Raw genomic sequence first — 21,347 nt, 5'->3', positions numbered from 1 at the left:
GTTTATACCGAATTTGTTCTTCTGTTTTTCATTTTGGTTTTGAACAATGGGAACCGTTAGCAAAATTATCATATAGTCATTAGTTTCCCAGTGCAAGTTTAGAGACCATACTACCACATATTTGACACAAGTATCAATACTAAACATTCGAATATCACACATAACTCATTCATGTTTGAGGCAGACACGCATAATATGGGCAATTATTTTATTTATATTTGACATCTGAACATTTAAATTTACATTCGAACATTCGATATGATAGCTATTTAAAAACCAAACGAGACCAAACATGGGCTCATGACTTCCAAGATTCTCCCGCTAGGCCCAGGGGAGGTGTGGTAAAAAAGAAGTTGAGAGCTGTGGTTTGAGAGCTTCTTGGTCACCCTACCCTGCGAAAAAAAGTTGAGAAATGCGGCTTGCGAGCTTCTTGAGAGCTGCGAATTAGCATATATCTATGTAATAAGTTTTATAAATAGATTTTATTTATATTTTTTAAATGGTAAAATTCTCTTTAACGATAAATCTGTTCATTTGGTTTGTCAGCAGTATTTTTCTCTCATACCAAATCAGCACCAGCTATCAGCTATTAGCAGTAATTTTCTCTCATAACAAATCAACACTAGCCACCGACCACAGCTAAATGAACACAGCGAACTCTAAAGTTTAACGGATCCTGCAAAGATTTTTTTTACTGTACTGGGGGTAGTTAGACTGGGATCCATCAATCAATTATCGCTGGGAATATGGCATGGGACCATGCTGTGAATCCGTGGCCTACAGGCTATAGTGGAGCAGGTTAATGTATTCATAGGATTGAGGTGTGCCGCTGCAATCCTGGCGTGAGCCAAGCAGACCTGAATGTATGCAGCTGCTACCACGATTTACAAAACCGACCGGTCCGGTCAAACCGCCGACTTTCGGTAGCGGTTTACCAGACCGGTTTGATCGGAAATCGGTGGAAACCGGTTGAATTCAAATCCAAATTAAAAAGCACATGTGTAATCGGTTCCGACCGGTATACCGAACAGTTTGACCGGTTTACCAGTCTGGTCGAACCAGTTACCGGTGTTTTAACCAAAAAATCCGATGGTTTAAAAGTGGTTTCCCGGTTTGACTGGTTTAATGGTCGGTTTGACCGGTTTACCGGTCGCCATATGCGGTGGGCCTTAATGGGCCGACCCATTTTTTCTTTTTCTTTTTTGATTTAACTTCATATGCCCATAAACTATACTAAATGTACAAATTTTTGAGAAATTTGACACCATTAAATTCGTCGCACCTTGAAGTATTTTTAGAAATTTTTTAAATTTTTTTCATTTTTTAAAATTCAAATTCAAATTTTGAATTTGGACCGGTTTGATACCGGTCAAACCGGACGGTTCCCACCGGTTTGGTTAACCCTTGCTGCTACCTGCTGGTGCTAGTGCTATCTACCCAATTCTTTACCTTACCCCATCAGCATCAATAATGCAAGTGCAGGGTGCAGGAAAAAGCAAATTAATCAATCTGCGGCAGCTGCAGCTCCCCCTATTCAATCACATGGACCACCACCACAAGGGAGCCCTCATCATGATCGCCCCCCTCCTCCATTGCTGCCACCACCATCATCTCCTCACCTTGGGGATACAGTAGTAGTATTACATCGAGAACAGAACACACACTTCTCTCACATCAAGGAAGCCAGGCACAAAGGTAAAGGCACTAGAGTTTGACAACATTCCACTAGCATGCCAAAGGAATATGCAGCTCGACCATCCATTCATGCATCCAAAGCACAGGGAAAAGGCACATTGAGATTAACCTTGTTTTGCACATTCTTCTACCTTCACAATATGGAGCAAGAAGGGAAGCCGGCCATGCAGCAGCATCACCTTCTTGGCCTACTGTAAAGCACCACCATCATCTCTTATGACCACTATTCATAATTACTATACCTACCTCCCACTTCAAGGAAGTTGCTTTTTTTGTCCAAAGCAAGAAAAAAAGGTGAAAATAAGCTAGAAAATAAAAAGGAAAAAAGGGGCGATTCTAGCTGGTACTAGCTTCTCATGTATACTGACTGACTGATCCAGGGCCGTGTTTAGTTCCCAAATTCAAAATTCCAAATTTTTTTTCCAACACCTGCATGGAGATTTAAATATAGACGAAATAAAAAAAACATCATTGCACAGTTTGCCTGTAAATCGTGAGACGAATCTAATGAACCTAATTAGGCCGTAGTTAGACGCTAAATTGCTACAGAAATGCTACAGTAAACAACCTCTAATGACGGGTTAATTAGACTCATTAGATTCGTCTTGCGATTTACAGACGAGTTCTGTAATTAATTTTATGATTAGTCTATATTTAGTACTTCAAATATAGAAAGATATCCTTTTCAAAAACTTTACGGGAGACAACTAAACACTGCTCAGGTTCCTGTTATTTCGACCATGGTGACGACGCTGACCGATGACCACCTGTGACCTGCGCTCCCCTCCTTCCGGTTGGTTGGTTCACTGCTTTGCCCAAGGCATCAGCAGGAGAAAGCTTTGCAGGCGCCGGCGACCTTGCCTCACATCATCGAGCAGCTGTTGGGGTTCTCGTCGCTGAACATGTTGTCATGAGGGTGCGGCTGAGGGTAGTACATCGGCGGCGGGTAGGGCATCGCCGGGCGGCCGTACCCATACCCGTACCCCATCGGCGGGTAACCGGCGCCGCCATGTCCATGGTGGCCGTGAGGACCATGGCCATTCATCATCATCTGTGGCTGTTGCTGCTGCGCCATCATGGACATGTACTGCTGCTGCGCCATGGGATTCCCGGCCGCCTGCATCATCTCCGGCCCGGACGGCATGCCGCCGCCGCCAGCACCGCCAGGATAGAACCCAGCCCCAGGCATCATGCCGGCGGCCGGCATGCCGTGCGCGGCGGCACTGCCACCTCCCGGCTGCATGCCATTGCCACCCATGTGGGGATGGCCCATCGGCATGCCGCCCATCTGGCCCATACCGGGGAAACCGGCGCCGCCCATCATGTTCGGCGGCCTCATCATCATGCCCGGCTGCTGCTGCGACGGCATGCCGCCCATCATCGGGCCGCCGACGCCGGCGGGCGGACCACCGCCCTTCTTGGCCTGGCCAGGCTGGTTCCCGCCGCCCTTGCCGTTCTGCGGCGGCTGCGCTCCGCCACCGTTCTTGCCGTTTCCGCCTCCGCCACCTTGGTTCTGCTTGGCGCCAGAGTCCTTCTTGCCGCCGTTATTGGCGTTCCCCTTGATCTGCACCGGGATCTCGTTCCCGGCGCCACCCTTCTTGCCGCCGCCGCCGCCGCCGCCGCCGTTGGCACCCTTCTTGTCGCCCCCGCCAGCGCCCATCGGCATTGCCATGGGCTTTGCCATCATCTTGGGGTCGTCGTACCAGTCGTCGTCGAGGCCGTCGTCCTCGAAATCCTCGTCGTCGTAGTCATCGTCGAACTCGTCATCGAACTCGCTGCCGTCGTCCCCGAACTCGTCGTCCTCGGGAACGTTGAACTTGACGGCCTTGGGGTCCTTCGCCGGCGGCGGCGCGGCCGCAGGGAACGGCATCTTGCCGCCCATGCCCATGAGCTGCGGAGGAAGCTTCATCCCCTTCATCTGCATCTGCTGTTGCAGCTGCTGCAGCTGCTGAAGCTGCTGCGGAGTCGGCTGCGGCATCATCATCTTTGCATCTTTCGGGCCACCTCCGCCTCCACCGGCGCCGTTTCCAGCACCCGCTCCACCCTTGGGCTGGCCCTTGCCGCCGCCATCCTTGGACTGCCCCTTGCCGCCACCATCCTTCGGCTGCTGGCCCTTGCCGCCGCCACCGAGCTGGAGCTTTTGGACCTGGCTTACCACGCCAGGCTTGGCGCCCCACAGCTGGGCGGGCTTGCCAGCCTTGTTCAGCTTCTTGATGACGGTGTCCGGATCCATCAGCCCGGACACCGTCACCTTCCCCTGCTCCGCATCTACGCTGCTTTGGTACACACCTGCAGATCAATCCAACATTTCTCTTAGGAAAAAAAATTAAGAATGGACAGCAGAAGAACAAAGCAGCAGCGCTGGTGAACAGAACTGGCGATGAAAAAAAATGTAAACAGAAAATCAAGCAATTGGCGTTAAAAAAAGGTTTCTTTCGTACCATCGATCTTGTGGAGGATCTTCTTGACCTTCTTCTCGCACCCATCACAGTGGATATTCACTTTCAGCACGCAGGTCTGGGAACAGACAGGAACAAAATGTTAGCGAAAGGGCAGCAGGAGACATGCACGGCGAGATGAAAATCAGGCTTGCCTGCATCGAACACAAGAAGGGACATGGAATGTGTGTGCTGTTGCTTGAGTTGAGAAGAAGCAACACTAACTCACCTGCACCTTGAGGATGTCCTCCTTGCTCATCCTGACCACCTCAAATGCCACAGCCTCCAATCGCCAAAGGCACGAGAGGCTTCAGATCTGGTACGAGTGCACTCAAATCAGGAAGAGAAGAACAAGAACGGCAACAGCCAGGAAACATTTGTCATCCCCTTCTCTGCGAAAACAGCGGTCAGATAGAGAGGAGAGGAGGGAGTACCGTCAGTCTTGTCTTCTCGCTGGAGCGAGAGAGGGCTTATGGCTTGCAATCAAATACTGTCCCTTCCCACACACTCACACAAAGAAAAAATCTAGAGAGGGAAACAACAGACCCTTGTTAGAGTTTGTGTTTGCAGAAAACCACGAGCAAGGCTATTTAAGCGCCTGCAGTGTGGTCCAGAGAAAAAAATAGAGGTAAGAGGAGGAAGAAGAGACTCCTAGTCCCTCTCTCGCCCCCTATCTCTGTCTACCAACAAAGCTAAGCTAAGCACATGGAGGAGGCTCTGCTGACCCTTTTTATTTTCCCTGGAAGCCTTTGCCTTTGGCCATGGAAGCTGAAGCCTTTGCCTTTCTTCTTCAGAAGATGGTGAAATGGTGGTCTGCAAAAGACTAGCCCATGGGGGATTTAAATAGGCTTTGTCACTTGTCACGAAGTACAGGAAGGTGTAGAACATGTGAACTTAGTACTGGGCTTACAGACGTCGGTTTTTCTATATTTTCTTATCAAAATTCTAATTTTGATATACAAGTCCCTATGGGACTTCCATCCTGTTAGTAAATTTTTGGGCTCTGCAAACAACTATTCAACAGGGAATATTCCGTTGGGTGTATGACTGTATTTGTCCAAATAGTTTGTGGGGGACAAGCAGTGACTATTGTTTGACTATTCAGAAAATGAATTGGTTAACCAAAGAACTTGCTTAGGGACAATCTTGTAAAGAGGGGTTTGGATGTAAAAAGCTGGAGGATGAATGCACATGCACATTGCCGCAGCAATAGATGGCCATTTGGCCCGATACCCATGGGGCCCGAAGCCCGGCCCATATTAGCCCGACCCGAGCACGGCACGGGCCCGAATATTATTGGGCTCGGGCCGGCACGGGCACGATATCCGGGCCGTGCTTGAGCCTCAATCCTGGCCCATGGACACGTCCAAGCACGGCTCGAAAAAGCCGGCCCGATCGGCCCGATGGGTGGCACGGCGGCCCAGGCACGGCCCACGGCCCGCTCCCCAGGCCAGGCCAGCAAAAGAGACGTTGGAGGCGCTGCTGGCCCAGCCCAGCGGAGCGGGTATGTAAGGGGCGCGGGGCGCCGGCCTCCATTCGCTCGCCCCCGGCCTCCATTCGCTCGCCCCGCCCGCCCCCGACCCCTCTCGGCCTCTCCGCTCCCCTCGCGGCCTCGCCTAACCCTAACCCTAGATCGAGCCTCTCCGCTCCCCTCCCGTCTCCGTCTCGATCTGACCGTCTTCTCCAACTCCGGTCGCCGGCTCGCCGCCGTTGGCCGTCCACTCTACCCTCTTCTCTTTGTTTTCCTCCCTACTTTTGCATCTTCACCGGTCGACTCGCTTTCTCAACTCAAATCCATCCCCAAACCCGGTCATCCCTCTATAAATCTCGTAGATCCGGCCGTCCTCGATCTCGCCGGCGTCCTTGGTGCTCCGGATCTGGTAAGTCCCTAAACCCTAACATGTTTTTTTTCAGTTTTTTTGATTTCTTTCTCCTGTTCTGATCTTTTTGACCTCTCTGCGCAGTTGCTCGGCCGATGCAAAGCCGTTGGGGTACCTGAGAGGGCTGGATCTTTGGTCTTTGGACCCTAACCGGCAGCTCGGTTCCCTCGGTTTTGCCGGCCGACGCGAAGCCGTGACGCGCCGAAGGCCTGGCGTGCGGCCTGCCCTCTAGGCCATGGACGGCGACGAGGGCCACACCATCAACGATGAGTTGCGGATGATGGGCCTGGAGGGGGACGACGAGGACGGTATGGAGGAGGAACGGGAGGAGCTTTTTGGTCGGCGTGGTAATGTGGAAGTAATCATGCCCCCTCCCCCTCCCGTTGGTGTTGGTGGTGCCGGTGCGGGTGCTGATGCTGGTGTAGGTGCCGGTGCTGGTGCCGGTGCTGATACTGGCGCTGGTGGTGCAGCTGACGGTGCCGCGCCGGACTCTGTCAGCCACGCCGGCGAGAAGCGGGGACGGCCCTGCACCTCCAAGGTGTGGGACGAGTACGAGAAGCTCTTCAAGCAGATCAATGGTAAGACCGTCAGGTATGGAGCCAAGTGCCTTCACTGCAAATCCATCCTTTCTGGCTTTTCCAGTAGCGGCACTGGCCATCTTAGTCGGCATCTTCTAACTTGCCGTAGTAAGAAAAAGAAGTCTGGTGCTCAGTCAATTCTTAGTTTTGATGCTGACGGTAGTGTGGTTTCCTGGGAGTACAGTCCTGATGTGGCTCGTACTCAATTGTGCCGTTTGATTGCAAAGCTTGATCTGCCTCTAGGGTTTGGTGAAACAAATGAGTTTAAAGAGTACATTCAGATTGCTCATAACCCTAGATTTACTCCTGTTAGTAGGCAAACCACTACTAGAGATATTGCCAAGTACTTTAATGAACGCCGTGATGATCTTGTGAAGTACTTAAGCTCTAATTCTGTTAGCTCTATTGGTTTTACCTCTGATATATGGTCTGGTAATGCCAAGGAAGATTACCTTTGTGTGGTTTGTCATTATGTTAATTCTGATTGGCAACTAGAAAAGAGAGTGTTGGGTCTCAGCCTTATTGATGTCAGTCACAGTGGTGACAACATTGCTAAGCGTGCGCACACTGTGATCTCAGACTTTGGCTTGACTAATAAGGTGTTCTCTATCACTCTAGATAATGCTTCTACTAATGCCTCTGCTATGGAAGCACTGACACCTTTAATTAGAGGTTATATTGGTGATGAATACTTGCATCAGAGATGTGCATGCCATATAATTAATTTGATTGTTAAGTCTGGCTTGAAAAGACTTAAACCTTACTTGGAAGCATTTAGGACTGCTATTTCATTTGTGAACTCTTCTAACCAACGCATTGCTGCTTATAAGTCCTACTGTATTGCTGTGGGTGTGAGGCCTAAGAAATTTCAATTAGACATGGATGTGAGGTGGAACTCCACCTATCTCATGCTTAAGCATCTTGTTCCTCACAAGCAAACATTTGGTGTGTTCATCCAAACCCAGTACCCCAGAGCAGAATGTACTCCTTATCTCTTAACTGATGGACATTGGTATGTTGCTAAAAAAATTCTAGAGTTCCTTGAACTATTTTGTGATTCTACTGTTGTCTTATCTGGTGTTTATTATCCCACTGCTCCACTTATATTGCATAATCTCATTGAAATTGCTGGACAACTTAAAAATTATGAAAATGACAGAATGCTTAGAGAGGTGGTAATTCCTATGAAATCTAAATACCTTAAGTACTGGAATGACATACCTCTGCTTTATTCCATTGTATTCATCATGGATCCTAGAGCTAAAATAAAAGGTTTTAGCAATGCTCTCAGGCTGCTCTCTAGTTTAACTGGTACTGACTATTCTGCTTATTTTACCTCTGTGAGAGCTGCTCTGTCTGACATGTTTGGCAAGTATGAAAGCAAGTTTGGTTCTATTAGATTGGCAAGGCCTACACATAAACCTTCTACTGGTAAGAAAAAAGCTCAATGGGGTAAGATCTTTGGTGATGGTTCTACTTCTACTACTTCTTCTGGGTCTGGTCTTGGCAGTGTTGGTACTGGTGGCTCTTTTACTGTTCCTCTTGGTAGAAGGACATCTGCAAGTGCTTTGCTGCAAGCAGCAAGCACTGGTGGTACATATGGTATTTCTTCTGAACTTACTGCCTACCTAGACAGTGACACTGTCAACCAGTTTGATGATGATTTCAACATCTTGACCTGGTGGCATGAGCACAAACAGTCTTATCCAGTACTTTCTATCTTAGCTAAGGATGTTTTAACTGTGCCTGTTTCTACCATCTCTTCAGAATCTACCTTTAGTCTAACTGGCAGGATCATAGAGGAGAGGAGGCGTCAGTTGAAGCCAGAGATGGTAGAAATACTCACATGCCTCAAAGACTGGGAGGCTGCAGATGAAAGAGCTCAGCACATGGTGGAGGATGGAGACCTGCAGGCAGCTTATGAAGATCAGTACCTTGATGAAACTCCAGCACAAGCTGCTGTGTAATAGGATAGTTTATTTGCACTATATGACTATGAGGTTAACTTAACACTGGAACTTGAACTTAATGAGCTAGGCTGTACTCTTTTTTTCTATCTAGGGTTTTCTCACGAGGTGTGAGTTTTTACCTAGATAGGTTTTTAATGAGACAACCATTGCACAAAACAGCTCATCCTTGATATTTTGTTGATTTCTGTCATTTTTTGTTACTCAAGATGAATCGATCTGTTGAATGAGTCATGTTGCGATTTTAGTGCCTAGCCTCGTGCTTGGGCACTTGGGCGGCACGAGCCCGGCGGGCGGCACGGCACGGCCCGAAAGGGTTTAGTGTCATGCCTGGGCCTCAAGTCCGGCACGTTGGGCGGCATGGCACGGCACGAAAGTCTTTTCGTGCCCAGGCGTGCCGTGCCTATTCGTGCCGTGCCTAGGCGTGCCTGGGCCGGATTGTGCCGTGCCGCCCATTTGGCCATCTATAGCCGCATCCCATAGTAATTGGCTACTACCGTCCATGCACCTCTAGCCATGACCGTCCTCTTCTTGGTCACCGGAGGTGTCACTAGACACAGTGACGTGGTGGACTGGGAGCGCGGCGTGGCCTGCAGTAGGGCTGGGCATATTACCCGAAACCCGAAACCCGTACCCGAAAAACCCGAGTCCGAACTCGAAAACCCGAGCCCGAAAAGCCCGATCACCACTTTGGGTAGTAAACTCCGGTACCCGAAATTATTATGGGTAGTTCGGGTATTAAACCCCGGTACCCGAAATATCCGAAACCCGAAGTACCCACCCTGAAATAATACACTTTGAAGGCCTGTAAGTAAATTTGGCCCACCACAGCCCAACTCTTACCTCGCTGCCCACCTCCACCCTAACCTTATCCTCTTTACTGCCTCCCAATCCCCATCTCGCACCCGTCCCCGTGCCCCCACAAATTGCTAGTGGATGGAGCAAGCCTTCTTGCTGAGCAGCAGCGGCGACGGCTGCGGCGAGCGGCCGCGGCGAGCGGCCGCGGCGAGCGGCGCAGCGTCACGACGCGCAGCCGCGGGCCGCGGCAACCGGAGCCCAGCGGCGACGCGACGCGCGGCCACAGCAGCGCAGCGGCGGGCGGCCAGGTGCCACACCACGACGCACGGGGCTGAGGCCTCAGGCGGCTGCAGGCTGCTTGCTACGCCGGCTATTTGCATCCATCTTAGGCTTGCTTGCTGCGTCGGCGACATGCTGTTGAAGTGTGGATCTGTTGCTTCTTGCTTTGGATTTGTGTTGTTGCTACTTGTTCAGTGGATCTGTTGCAGGCTGCCTTCTTAGCTGCATCTCGGGTTGATCGGGTAAACCCGAACCCGAACCCGAAATATCGGGTACCCGAAATGTCGGGTTTTGTTTATTTTGAGCAAATTTCGGGCTAGAGTTTTTGAAACCCGAAATTTGTAAAACCCGAAAAACCCGACCCGAAATTTTCGGATAGCCCGAACGCCGAGGCCTAGCCTGCAGGCTGCAGCCCCCGCCCGGCCGCCCCAAGCATCAGGCATGACCACGAGCCATCCGGTGGTGCGGCCCGAGGAGGGTGGTCAGTAGAGCACATTAACTTCTCACTCTTTTATGACGTTTTGGAATTTAGGGCTTGTTTAGTTGCATCCAAAATTCCAAAATTTTATAAAATTCTACATCACATTGAATCTTTAAACGTATGTATGAAATATTAAATGTAGCTAAATAAAATAACTAATTACATAGTTTGTTTGTAATTTGCGAGACGAATCTTTTGAGTCTAATTAACTCATAATCGGATAATAATTACCAAATATAAACGAAAATGCTACGGTACCAAAATTCTAAAAAAATTTACAACTAAACAAGGGCTTAGGCTCATGCCTAAACTTTCTTCTCTTTTTTTTCTTTCTGTTAGTCCGTTACTGACTTTTTACTAGCAGCAGTAACTCCTCAACAACTCCTAAACTTTGGAGTGCTTGCCTTTTTTCTGTTAGCTTTACTGTCTTTTAGCGGTAACTCTTCTCCTAATCCTAGAACCTGTCCTCTCGTTTCTGTTGGTCTGTTAATGTTCTTTTACTAGCATTTTTTACTTTGCCTAAAAAGTATGTTTCTTCTATTACTCCGTCTTCACGCTCACCTCACACTGAAACAAAATGGAATGGAAAAGCCAAGCAATCGCGCTTCTGACACCATGGTTGCTTGTGTCCAAGATTCCAGGTTCATGACAGTACATGCAACGTACGTATGCGACGTCTGTTCTGAACGGCTCGTCGTCCGCGAAGAGTATTTTGGTTTTTTGCAGTGACAGCCGGTGCAAGGCAGGAAAGGATGGGTGACCGTTTGTGCGTCACTGTCGCAGACCCAGGTTGTTTGTGCGCTCAACTGTGACTCTGTGACTGTGCATCACTTGGTCTTTCGCCATCAAGCGCAGGCACACGACAGATCGATCGATCAGTCAGCACTCAACACTACTGCTGCTTGCAATCAAGTGTCTCTTGGCATATTAGAGAAGATATGTTCTATGGAGCGAGGCACTAATTCATACAGGCGTATCTTAAAAATCAGAGGTTTAATTGCATATTCGTATCTTAAACATCACAGGCCGGGTTTAATTACATATAGTAGTGCTAATATGAGCATGCATTTGCGGATTTGGCATTCAGTTCATGCAAGCATACAAATATCTTATATGAAGATTTCAGTTCATGGAAAATAAATATGCAAATATCTACTACAATTTTGCAGCACCATATGTTTTTTCTATGTAATTCATTAGTTCGCACTACTACAGAAACAAGCTTTTGTCCCGGTTCCAAATCCCCCTTTCATCCCGGTTTTGGAACCGGGACAATGAAGCCGGGACAAAAGGCCCGGACTCTTTAGTCCCGGGTGAAATAACCGGGACTAAAGGCCATGTGTAACGTAAAAAAAATATTCTGTGTAACTCAGAACTCGAACCCGAGATGTCTTGCCTCGCGTGTAATTTCTTTACCACCCCACCTACACACCACATGTGACTTTAGAATGAATGCATTCCTGTTAAACTAACACGTGAAGGACCATTTTGTCCGGGTTGGAGCCACCAACCGGGACAAAAGGACCCCTTTTGTCCCGGTTGGTGGCTCCAACCGGGACAAAAGGCCCCTGTCCCCCCCCCCCCCCCCCCCCGCTGGCCTAGCTAGCCGTTGGACCCGGGACAAAAGCCACCTATTGTCCCGGGTCCAAAAACAGCCGGGACAAATGGCCTGGAACAAAGGCCTATTCTGTAGTAGTGTCGGTTAGATATTGACATGCATGATCTGCTATATATAACTAGACTGATGTCATTTAAAGTGCTAAAAAAAGACAATCTAAATAAAGAAAGGGAAGCAGTGCTAGTATTTGTATATTTTACAGGCACCACATTAAATTCCTGCAAATAAACATGTGTATATCAACGAAGATTTTGCGTATCAGGCTGACATATTCTCTCACTCTCTACAATTCACTGCTTTCCGCTAGAGATTGACATGCATGCTGATCTACTATAGCGCTAGACTGGCCGACGTTAGTGGCGGACCAGAACTTGAACCTAAGGTACGCCTGACAGAGAGATTTGAAGCAGGACTGCAAATCAATAGTAAGAGAGCTGGTTTTTAGCCGTTGATATCTAACTATAGTAATCAGAAGATTGCACAAAATCTAGGTAGTCCTAGGACTATAAACCGCCTGGGTCCGCCGCCCGGCGCCATCTTAGTTTTTTAGCAAAGATTGATGCTATTTTAAGTGGTATAAGTAGGACAATCCAGACCAACATATTTGATCTTTTCAAAAAAAAAAATACACACGTTCACTTTTTCCCTACAATTTATTGCTGCCGTTGGAGAGAGATCGAAATGCAAGTGCTAAATAGCTAGCCTGATGTCAAAACATATTCAAATGCTAAATTAAAGGAAATCTAGAGAAATATCTATGGAACAGAAGCGTGCTTGTTTTTGTGTATCTTTTGCAGGCTGGCATTTAACTCATGCAGATATCAGAGTACACTATCTACCAGCCTGCTACCAAGAGTTGACAAACCAAACAAGTATACGTTGATTTTGTGACAACAGTCCGCTACCAAGAGATGCATGGTCCGCTACTTTTCTATAGCTACAGTGATGTAAATCGTGTCCTCCGGTGCTAAAGGCGTGACAAGGACAACCCTAGAGGTCATGGATGGTTGGTTGGCACTGCCTGAATGTCCTTGTGTCGTTGCATCTACGTACTGCAACAATAATCACAAAGCGAAGCTGAATAGAATATACTATGGTGATTCTGGTGGCTTCTTTCCTTCCATCTCCCAACCGAATTGAAGCAAATCAAGGCGCGCCTTTATTTAATTTAATCTGAATTCTGAAAACCAGCTGCAATGGGATAGATGTACCTGATCTGGGTACATCCTACGTGGTACAGTACAGGGTTTCAGCTGCAGACACGGAGACACCTTGTGGTGGGCGATGACGTTGCTGTGTGCTGCCTGCAGCACGATGATGTCGTCACGTAGTGATACCGGTACTGGTCCTGGTAGTGGTACCGGTAGACACATACGCGTACTTGTATTTTGTACGTAGGTAGAGTAGTGATGGCCTAGTAGCCCTGTATCTATCAGACTGGCGCTGCAGGGAATCTGTGCAGCGTACGTACGAAATGAATCTGTGCAGAAATTAACAAGAATTATGCTTCTGAATATTTAGAATTTTACATGTTTTCCGTTGCAAAGAATTTATTTTGTCTCTATGTTAATTTGAACCAACGAGATAATTGATATAGAGGCTTATAGAATTTATTTCTCAGAATTTTCAGAATATTATAATGTTGTAATTTCTGACCAAAGTTGATATTGCAATATTATAATTTTGTTCAGAATTTTGTATACATTATATCTTTTTCTGCCCAACGGTGATTTAGATTTAATGTACAAATTATTGCATGTTTTAATTTTGACCAACGTTAAACTGATACATGCATTTATTGTTGTCCTCACAAATTTTGAATTCAAATTTCAGGCTCTAATGCTATGACTTATGTGAATGCCATTCCTGAACTGGATGGCAACAACTATGGGAAATGGTACCAGAAATTGGAGATAGCTTTGGCGATGGCCAATATAGATTTGGCCATCACAACGCCAGCTCCACAAGAACCAGAAAAGCCCGTAAGGGCACAGAATGAAGAAGCAGCTGCTTGGGCTATCCGAGAGAAGAATTATGACTCTGCTATGACTAGATATGATGCTGACAAGACACGTTGGAATGATTCCAACCGCAAGTGTCTTATGGTCATGAAGGGTTCCACTTCAGATGCCATCAAGATGGCGATCCCAGATTGTGACACCGCTTCAGAATATTTAGCAAAGGTGAAGAGTCAGTTTACTGGTTCTTCCAAAGCTTATGCTGCCATTCTTGCTGAGCAGCTTATCACCAAGAAATACACTGGCGGTGGCATCAGAGAACATATCTTAGAAATGAGCCACATGGCCAACAAGCTTAAGACAATGGACATGCCTTTGCCAGAAAAAATCATTGTTCAGCTGGTCTTCAAGTCCCTACCAAAGGCGTTTGAGGCATTTCATGTCAACTATAACGCTTTTCCAGAAGATTGGGGAATTGACAAGCTGATTGACATGTGTGTTCAAGAAGAAGATCGCCTTAAGAACTCCAATGGTGGTGAACTTGCTTTTCAAGTTCAGCACAAGAAAAAGAACTTTCAGAATAAGAACTTCCAGCATAACAAGAGACATTTCCCACCAGGCAAGAATCAGCATGAGAGTGGCCCTTCCAGACCACCTCCACAGAAAGACTGGGAAAATTTCCCAGTTGAACAAGACCAGTGCCTGAAGTGCAAAAAGAGAGGGCACTACAAGAGGGACTGCCCAGAATTCCTGAAAGAGTTGTTAAGAAAGGGTGAGGACACCATTACTTTTGTAGATGAATCCCTGTATTTAAGTTATGACAAATCCACTTGGTGGATTGATTCTGGTGCAACTACTCATGTTGCTAATTCTTTACAGGGATCAAGTATGAGGAGGACCCTGCCAAGAGGCGCAAGAAGAATTAAAGTTGCAAACGGTGTAGAAGCTGAAGTCGAAGCCATTGCAGAATTTCATTTAGAATTACATAGTGGCTTTGTACTTTGTTTGAGAGATGTTCTTTATGTACCGTCTTTGCAACGAAACTTAATAAGTGTGTCTAAATTAGATGATGACGCTATTGCTTGTCATTTTGGTGATGGCAAGTGTAAGATACAAGTTAATTCAGAATGTGTTGGTCTTGCCTTTCGACAAGACAAATTATATTTGCTTTCATTATCTGAGAATGTGAATGCAGTATGTTCTGAGAATAAAAATGCCTCCTCATATGAGAATGTTACTAAGAAACGCAAACGAATTGATGCAATTTCGTCGAAATTATGGCACTGTCGTTTAGGCCATATTTCGAGGGGGAGAATAGAGCGCTTAGTGACAGCATCAATTCTTCCACCGTTAGAATTTTCAGATTTAGAACAATGTATTGATTGCATTAAAGGAAAATTCGTTAAGAACATAAAGAAAGGTGCCAAACGAAGTGCGGGAATTTAGAAATAATTCACACAGATATATGTGGACCATTCCCTGTCACTACTGTAGATGGTTATGTTTCTTTCATAACATTTACAGACGATTACTCGCGTTATGGCTACATTTATCCAATAAAAGAACGATCAGAAGCATTGGATAAATTCAAGATATTCAAAGCAGAAGTAGAAAACCAACATGATTTAAAGATTAAGATAGTCAGATCCGACCGTGGGGGAGAGTACTACGGTCGACACACCCCCTATGGCCAAGTTCCAGGACCTTTTGCAAGGTTCCTTATGGAAAATGGCATAGTTGCCCAGTATTTTACGCCGGGCGAGCCTCAGCAGAACGGAGTAGCAGAAAGAAGAAACCGTACCCTGATGGATATGGTCAGAAGTATGATGAGCTACTCCACGTTACCGATTAATTTGTGGATGGAGGCATTGAAAACCGCCATTTACATTCTTAATCGGGTGCCAAGTAAATCGGTGCCGAAAACACCGTATCAACTATGGACAGGGGCTTGCTCCACTCCACGGGGCGCGCGCGCGTACAGACGGTACTCCCTCGCTCGTACCTTATATAATGCCCGTACGTCCTTAGAGATTCCTTTTGGGGATGTCAAGTGTCAATGAAAATGTGAGGTGTTACTAGTACCTATCCACTGAATTATAGTGCCGTTTTATTTGCTCAAGAATTAGAATCACTCGGTAGGGACCGAACGCGCGCATCATATCAGGTTCAGGCAAAGGCACGCCATCGCCATGGCTCAACCGCGTGCCTCCGGGAGCACTCATAATTGTCATTCCTCATCAAGTTAGCAGCTACTACTAGCAAGATAGGAGAGGATAGGCATGTCGGCACTTTGAGGTTCAGGCTTCTGGATAGCATGCAGCTGCATTGGGACTCCAGGGACTTTGGGCCCTTTGTATGCTTGCTCTTCGTACGTAGCATTGTGGGCCTGTACTGTGTAACAATTAGGAAAAAGTCTACTTTGCCTCCCTTAACTATCGCAAAAGTCTGATTTTCCTCCCTCAACTGCAAAATCGGATATCCACCCTCCCCTAACTATCAAAACCGTTTGTTTTACATCCCTCAATGGTTTTATAGGCGGTTTTACATTTATTTTCATACATTTTTCTCTCTTATCTCTTTTTCCATTCAATTGAGGCAGCAAATGTGGTTCAAAAATCATAAAAATTGGCTTAGCGGTAGAGAAGAGTAGGAAGAACCCAATTTTGCAAAGTTAAACCTAAAACAATTTGAAACTTAAAATTTCAAAAAATAAAGAATTGAAAATTTATTTAATTTTTAAGACATCAAGATGAGCTCCATATTGGACAAAATTTGAATTGTATGACACATATTAGAGGTAAATCACTAGATAATTTTTGTGAGTATAAGAGCAAGGTTTATTATGAAGGGTCAAATTTGAGCAAAATTTTATAATTTTATTTATTATCATAAGTATAAAATATACTCAAGAATTTGCATATGTATAAATCAAATATACAAATAAATAAAAAGAATTATATCTGGCTTAAATTTGACCCTTTCTAAGAAGCTTAAATTTTTCTACGGAACCTATACTCCCAAAATCTTTAATTATGCACCTCTAATATGTATCAAACAATTCAAATTTTGTCATAGATGGAGCTCATCTTAATGCTTTAAAAGTTCAATGAAGTTTGAATTCTTTATTTCTTCAAAGTTTGAAATTTCAATTTTGTTTGAGTTCAACTTCAAAAGGTTACAAAATTGTGTTCTCTACTCTTCTCTACCACTATGCCAATTAATATGATTTTTTATCCACGTTTGCTATCTCAATTGAGTAAAAAAAAAGATAAAGAAAAAATCTATGAAAAAAATGTAAAAACTGCTTGTAAAACCGCCGAGGGAGGTAAAACAAACGGTTTTGATAGTTCGGGGAGGCTGGATACCCGGTTTTGTAGTTGAATGAGGAAAATCAAACTTTTACGATAGTTGAAGGAGGTAAAGTAGACTTTTTTTCTAAAAATTAAGATGGTCTTCTCCGGCTGCTGCACTTAGTGGGCCTCCAACCCGACCATCCGTTCCATGCAGGAGAGAGAGACACATTAACGTGCCGTTTATCTGAAAAGGAATTCCTAAACGTCTCCCGAGTAATTTTCTATTTCATCTATCAATCGATTTTTTGTAATTTTCTATTTCATATATCAATCGATTTTTTTTAATTTAGTCGGCTTGTTTCTGTTTTGTTTTGTCGGCCCATCGGCCATCGCGGACGAGGAGGCAGATCGGCCCAGTTCTATCGCTCTTTTTTTTTTTCTTGCGTGTGCACAAGAGAGGTGAAATGCACACGGTAAAGTAAGGAATCTGGCAGTTAACGGATTTCTTGTTATTTGTTACAATATCCAATAATCAAAATGAATTTTGTGCTTTTTCAGATGGACGCGAACGAAACCCGAGTAACCTTTGTTTTTCTGTTGTTCGGGGCTCATCAGTGAATACTACCCAATAGCACATGATGCTTCTTTTGTTCTATAAATTTTCATATATTGCATTGGGTATTGTATTTGTCATGCAATTCTCAGTCTGATCCATCAGCTGTGACCGGAGGCCGGAGCTTTCTCTCCTTTCTAGGGGGCAAAAAAAAACTTCTAATTAGATAACAGCTCCATGATTTGTTTATAGGTGGGGGCCACTTTTTTGAGTGGTTGTTTCTAGGTTTTCAGCCGAATTCGCCCCATCCGACTGGAAAATTTCGAGTGATTTTTATCTTTCCATCACTCAAGTTGTGATTACTGCTAATGTCACGTGGCTTCATTCTATTGGTTTTAAAAATTTGAGTGATAGAATTTTAATTTTTACTCGATTGTTAAGTAGTCAAATTGGCTCTGTTCGCAACAGCCAACCAGTAGTACTTTTCTCTCACAACAAATCTGCAGCAACCACTAACCACCAGCCAGTTAGCAGTAATTTTCCCCCACAACAAATCAACATCAGCCACCAATCACAGCCAGCCGAACAGAGCAACTAATCGGTGAATTAATTTGAAATAGCAGCCCATCCATGCACATCATTTATACGAAAGCTCACCTATGGGATCATGCATGCTATATAGTGATAGAGGGTTTTAATTTTAAGCCTAGATAATCTAAGGGCCGAATGCTAGAAGGATCGGGCTCTAATTTTATTCAATTTTAAGCTAAAAAAAGATAAGTTGAATTGTAAAGAGAGTATTAGGGTCACGGTCTATTACCACCTCTACCTATATATATTACTGTACAAGAGTTGGTTCACGTCAAGATGCATGTGCACATTGTATACAACATCTCCATCACCTGGATCCACAATTGCTAATCGGCCAAGCGCCCAAGCATCAACCAACAACGAACGGTTCGTAGCGGCAGCCCCTCCCCGTACACATACACATCCATCCAGAACGTACGTAAAAGTTGTGGCACGGGGGCCTAGGCCCACCTGCCGGCCTTGAGATTTGCGCGGCAATGGACCAACGTTCCGGTCCATCAGGCCCGACCGGCCCACTGCAAATCCTGCCACGTCAGCCGGAGGCTCCACGTCCTCCTCCCGGGCTCCCTCGAGTTCGAGCCGACCTCGACACCGACTGGTTCGCGCCAAGCCGCTTCTTCTTTTATAAATACAAAAACCACTTTAAACACTTTAAGGTCCAAATTTGACTGATTTCGATAGTTGGATGACTTATGTTATTTAGTTTTATAGTTGAAGCTCGAAAATTGAATTTTTACAATAGTTTGAGGGTGTAATTTAATTTTTTTCTATCAGATTATAACTCATAAGTAGAGCGACATCTTTAGTTCTTTCTTTGTGATCTAACTAATAGCCTATGCCAAAATACGCAACAAGGAGAAGAGGACTAAGATGCATAGATGTATTCCACTTCTACTTTTTTCAAGTAAATGCCTACCATACATAATCCTTGAAGACTTGGGTCATCTTGGCACGAAATTCAAAATCCAAGGCGCAACTTGTAATGATGATCTAGCAACTGGCATACGTACAAAATCGAACAGATACTTGAATCTGGATCTAGGAATGAGTAGACACAAGTGCTAAACGTACATAGTAATTCATATGCTGTTATGTTAACATGATTTCCATCTCAATTCTTTCAGCAATTGGCACGGTACGTTCAGGCTTGATGAGAAACTTTTTTTAGCAAGATGGTTGAGAAACTGATTGAGGACGGCAAGCTACAGAACTCAGCCCTTTACAAGCTGCTAAAATCGGCCAATGGTGACACATATGAAATTCTTTTATTTACCTAGCTTTCCGACTTGTGAGTTCTAATACAAAGGCATCCTCGGCTGTTGAAGAAGGGAGTTGTCGATGGCAGCCCAGACCACCTTCCACTGCCCGTTTGCACCAAGCTTCTGATCAGTGTGGTAGTTCAGTGCAGAATAGATTGGTTATTGAAAGAAAAAAAAGAGTATGGAACCCAACAGAACCAGCGTCCCACCGGTGGTAGCTTGGCCGAACCCAACGAACCAGGCTCGGGTTGGGTCGATGGCCAGCGCGACAACCGAACCAGGTACCGCCTTCCCCCGCCCCCAAATTTCAAACCCCTCCTAGCTCCCTCCCTCCCCTCCTCTTCCCCCTCTTCCTTACCTGACCATGGAGAAGAAAGCCAAGAAGGCGAGTAGCTGAGCAAAATGCCAAATCCACAATCCCCTCCTCCCTTCCCCCAATCCGCGGTTCGCCACCCTCCCTCCACCAAATCAGCATGCCCCCTCCGCACCCACCTCCAGGCCCGAAAGCCGCGATCCCTATGGAGCGCACCCCGCGTCAAGGCAGCCCTCGCGAGGCTCCCGCCGCCACCAAACCCTTGGACCATCATCGGTGGAAGGTCAGGACGAGGCGAGGTTGGCCACGAGGCCGCTGGAGGCGTGGGCGTCCACGCCGAAGAAGACGGTAGCCGCACCGTCATAGGAGGAAAGAGGGGCGGCAACAAGCTCGCGGGAGGCCCAGGCTTAGACACCTTGGGTGGTTGTCAGAGAGGTAATGGCGGCAAGGGCACAAGACGAGATGCCGCTGGTGGCCATCGGGGAGGCCAAAGGGGCGGAGGAGGAGGAGGATGAGGAGGAGGCAAAGCCGGGACGCCACATCCTGTCTCCCACAGCTCCTACAAGCAATGATGAAGATGACGACACCGTGGGGGCAGGCTGCGGCCTGTCTCTCACAGCTCCTACAAGCAACTATCGTCGCTACAATCCATACACCGACCTCCTTGTGTGTGGTACACCTTGTTCGAAAATTTGGAAACAGGCCTGGTACATTAGGCCGCTGCTTCTCGATGACAAGTACCTTGTGTGGGCTAAGAAATCCGCGGACACAACAGCTGACATTCTTGCAGTTAGATTTGCTGAAGCTTTTCTGGACGCAAATCAGCAAATGACGGCAATCCTTAATAGTCACCCTGTTCCTATTGCTACCTTCCGTGTGGACACATCAAAATGGATAGATGATAGTGTACTTCGCACTTGCTTAAGATACTGTCCGACTAGTCTGCACCAGAAGTCACACTTTGAACTTGGGACACGATACCAGCAGTTATTTCCCCATAGAAGAAATACAAAATCCAAATCTTAAGAATTTGCACCTAGGGTTTATGAGAATCCTTGAACTTGATCTTCTTTGCTTCAACTACTCAGCTTTGCGAGTGCTTTGTATGTGCCTACTGCTAGGTCTGAAGCTGTTATGGATCATAGGACTATTTGTGTCTGGAGGGGCTCCACATCGGGTTTTGCACTGAAAATATAAAGGTCAATTCGAAAAGTTTAGAGCTAGTTGAGATATTGGATTCCTCAGCAAAACAATTGGTGATTGAGTGTGCACCGAAAGTGACCGTTTTGGGTACTTCAATCATGCCAGGAGGTGATCACACTCTAGTGAAACCAAAAGGATACGACCCAAAAGTTTCTATCTCTATTAATAGTGCACTTCCCTTAAAGATTAAAGACAATGAATCATCTTCTACCCCTATCATAAGATCACAGTGAATATCATCCCATCATCAAGGTCCGTAGTCCACCCAATGGAATTAATTTTCATTTGGAGTTGTATATTATAAAAATGTTTCTCTGAAGTTATTATTGTTATTGGACTTAAGATAAAATTTCATGTTCTCGTAATGTGCTTGCTTGAGATTATTTATATGAAATACTCAGTGTTTAAAATATCAGATTAAGACATTTAGCGTTTGATATTTG

General features: G+C 45.9%; 2 protein-coding genes across 5 annotated transcripts; one reads left to right on the top strand and one right to left on the bottom strand.

The window, feature by feature from the left end:
* Positions 1-1,726: 1,726 nt before the first annotated feature.
* On the bottom strand, positions 1,727-5,006 carry LOC120663552 (heavy metal-associated isoprenylated plant protein 33-like). 4 transcript variants are annotated; one of them, XR_005670535.1, is made up of 5 exons: positions 4,568-4,928; positions 4,363-4,449; positions 4,137-4,212; positions 2,423-3,984; positions 1,727-2,077 (listed from the first exon to the last, which is right to left on the bottom strand). XR_005670535.1 is itself a non-coding variant. In XM_039942410.1 (5 exons), exons 3-5 carry the CDS (start codon positions 4,390-4,392, stop codon positions 2,558-2,560), a joined length of 1,533 nt encoding a protein of 510 aa, XP_039798344.1. In that variant the 5' UTR covers positions 4,393-4,449; positions 4,568-4,658; positions 4,859-5,006; the 3' UTR covers positions 1,910-2,557. The 4 variants fall into 4 exon arrangements, 3 of the variants coding, with proteins under 3 accessions (XP_039798344.1, XP_039798346.1, XP_039798345.1); XM_039942410.1 differs by having other exon boundaries at positions 1,910-3,984; positions 4,568-4,658; positions 4,859-5,006; XM_039942412.1 differs by lacking the exon at positions 1,727-2,077 and having other exon boundaries at positions 2,319-3,301; positions 3,341-3,984.
* Positions 5,007-13,508: 8,502 nt separating this feature from the next.
* On the top strand, positions 13,509-14,837 carry LOC120667334. Its single transcript, XM_039947436.1, has 2 exons — positions 13,509-14,464; positions 14,572-14,837. Exons 1-2 carry the CDS (start codon positions 13,579-13,581, stop codon positions 14,616-14,618), a joined length of 933 nt encoding a protein of 310 aa, XP_039803370.1. The 5' UTR covers positions 13,509-13,578; the 3' UTR covers positions 14,619-14,837.
* The last annotated feature ends 6,510 nt before the right edge of the window (positions 14,838-21,347 follow it).

Source organism: Panicum virgatum, chromosome 3N (genome assembly GCF_016808335.1).
Source record: "Panicum virgatum strain AP13 chromosome 3N, P.virgatum_v5, whole genome shotgun sequence".
NCBI classification, from domain to species: Eukaryota; Viridiplantae; Streptophyta; class Magnoliopsida; order Poales; family Poaceae; genus Panicum; species Panicum virgatum.
This window is presented reverse-complemented; position numbering and strand designations above follow the sequence as displayed.

Bases quoted from the DNA above. Each gene is read 5' to 3' on its own strand.
- LOC120663552 (XM_039942410.1), bottom strand. From the start codon at position 4,392: ATGAGCAAGGAGGACATCCTCAAGGTGCAG. The intron at 4,213-4,362 runs GTGAGTTAGTGT...GTCTGTTCCCAG, and splicing joins AGGACATCCTCAAGGTGCAG to ACCTGCGTGCTGAAAGTGAA. The intron at 3,985-4,136 runs GTACGAAAGAAA...ATTGATCTGCAG, and splicing joins GATCCTCCACAAGATCGATG to GTGTGTACCAAAGCAGCGTA.
- LOC120667334 (XM_039947436.1), top strand. From the start codon at position 13,579: ATGACTTATGTGAATGCCATTCCTGAACTGGATGGCAACAACTATGGG. The intron at 14,465-14,571 runs GTGAGGACACCA...AATTCTTTACAG, and splicing joins GAAAGAGTTGTTAAGAAAGG to GGATCAAGTATGAGGAGGAC.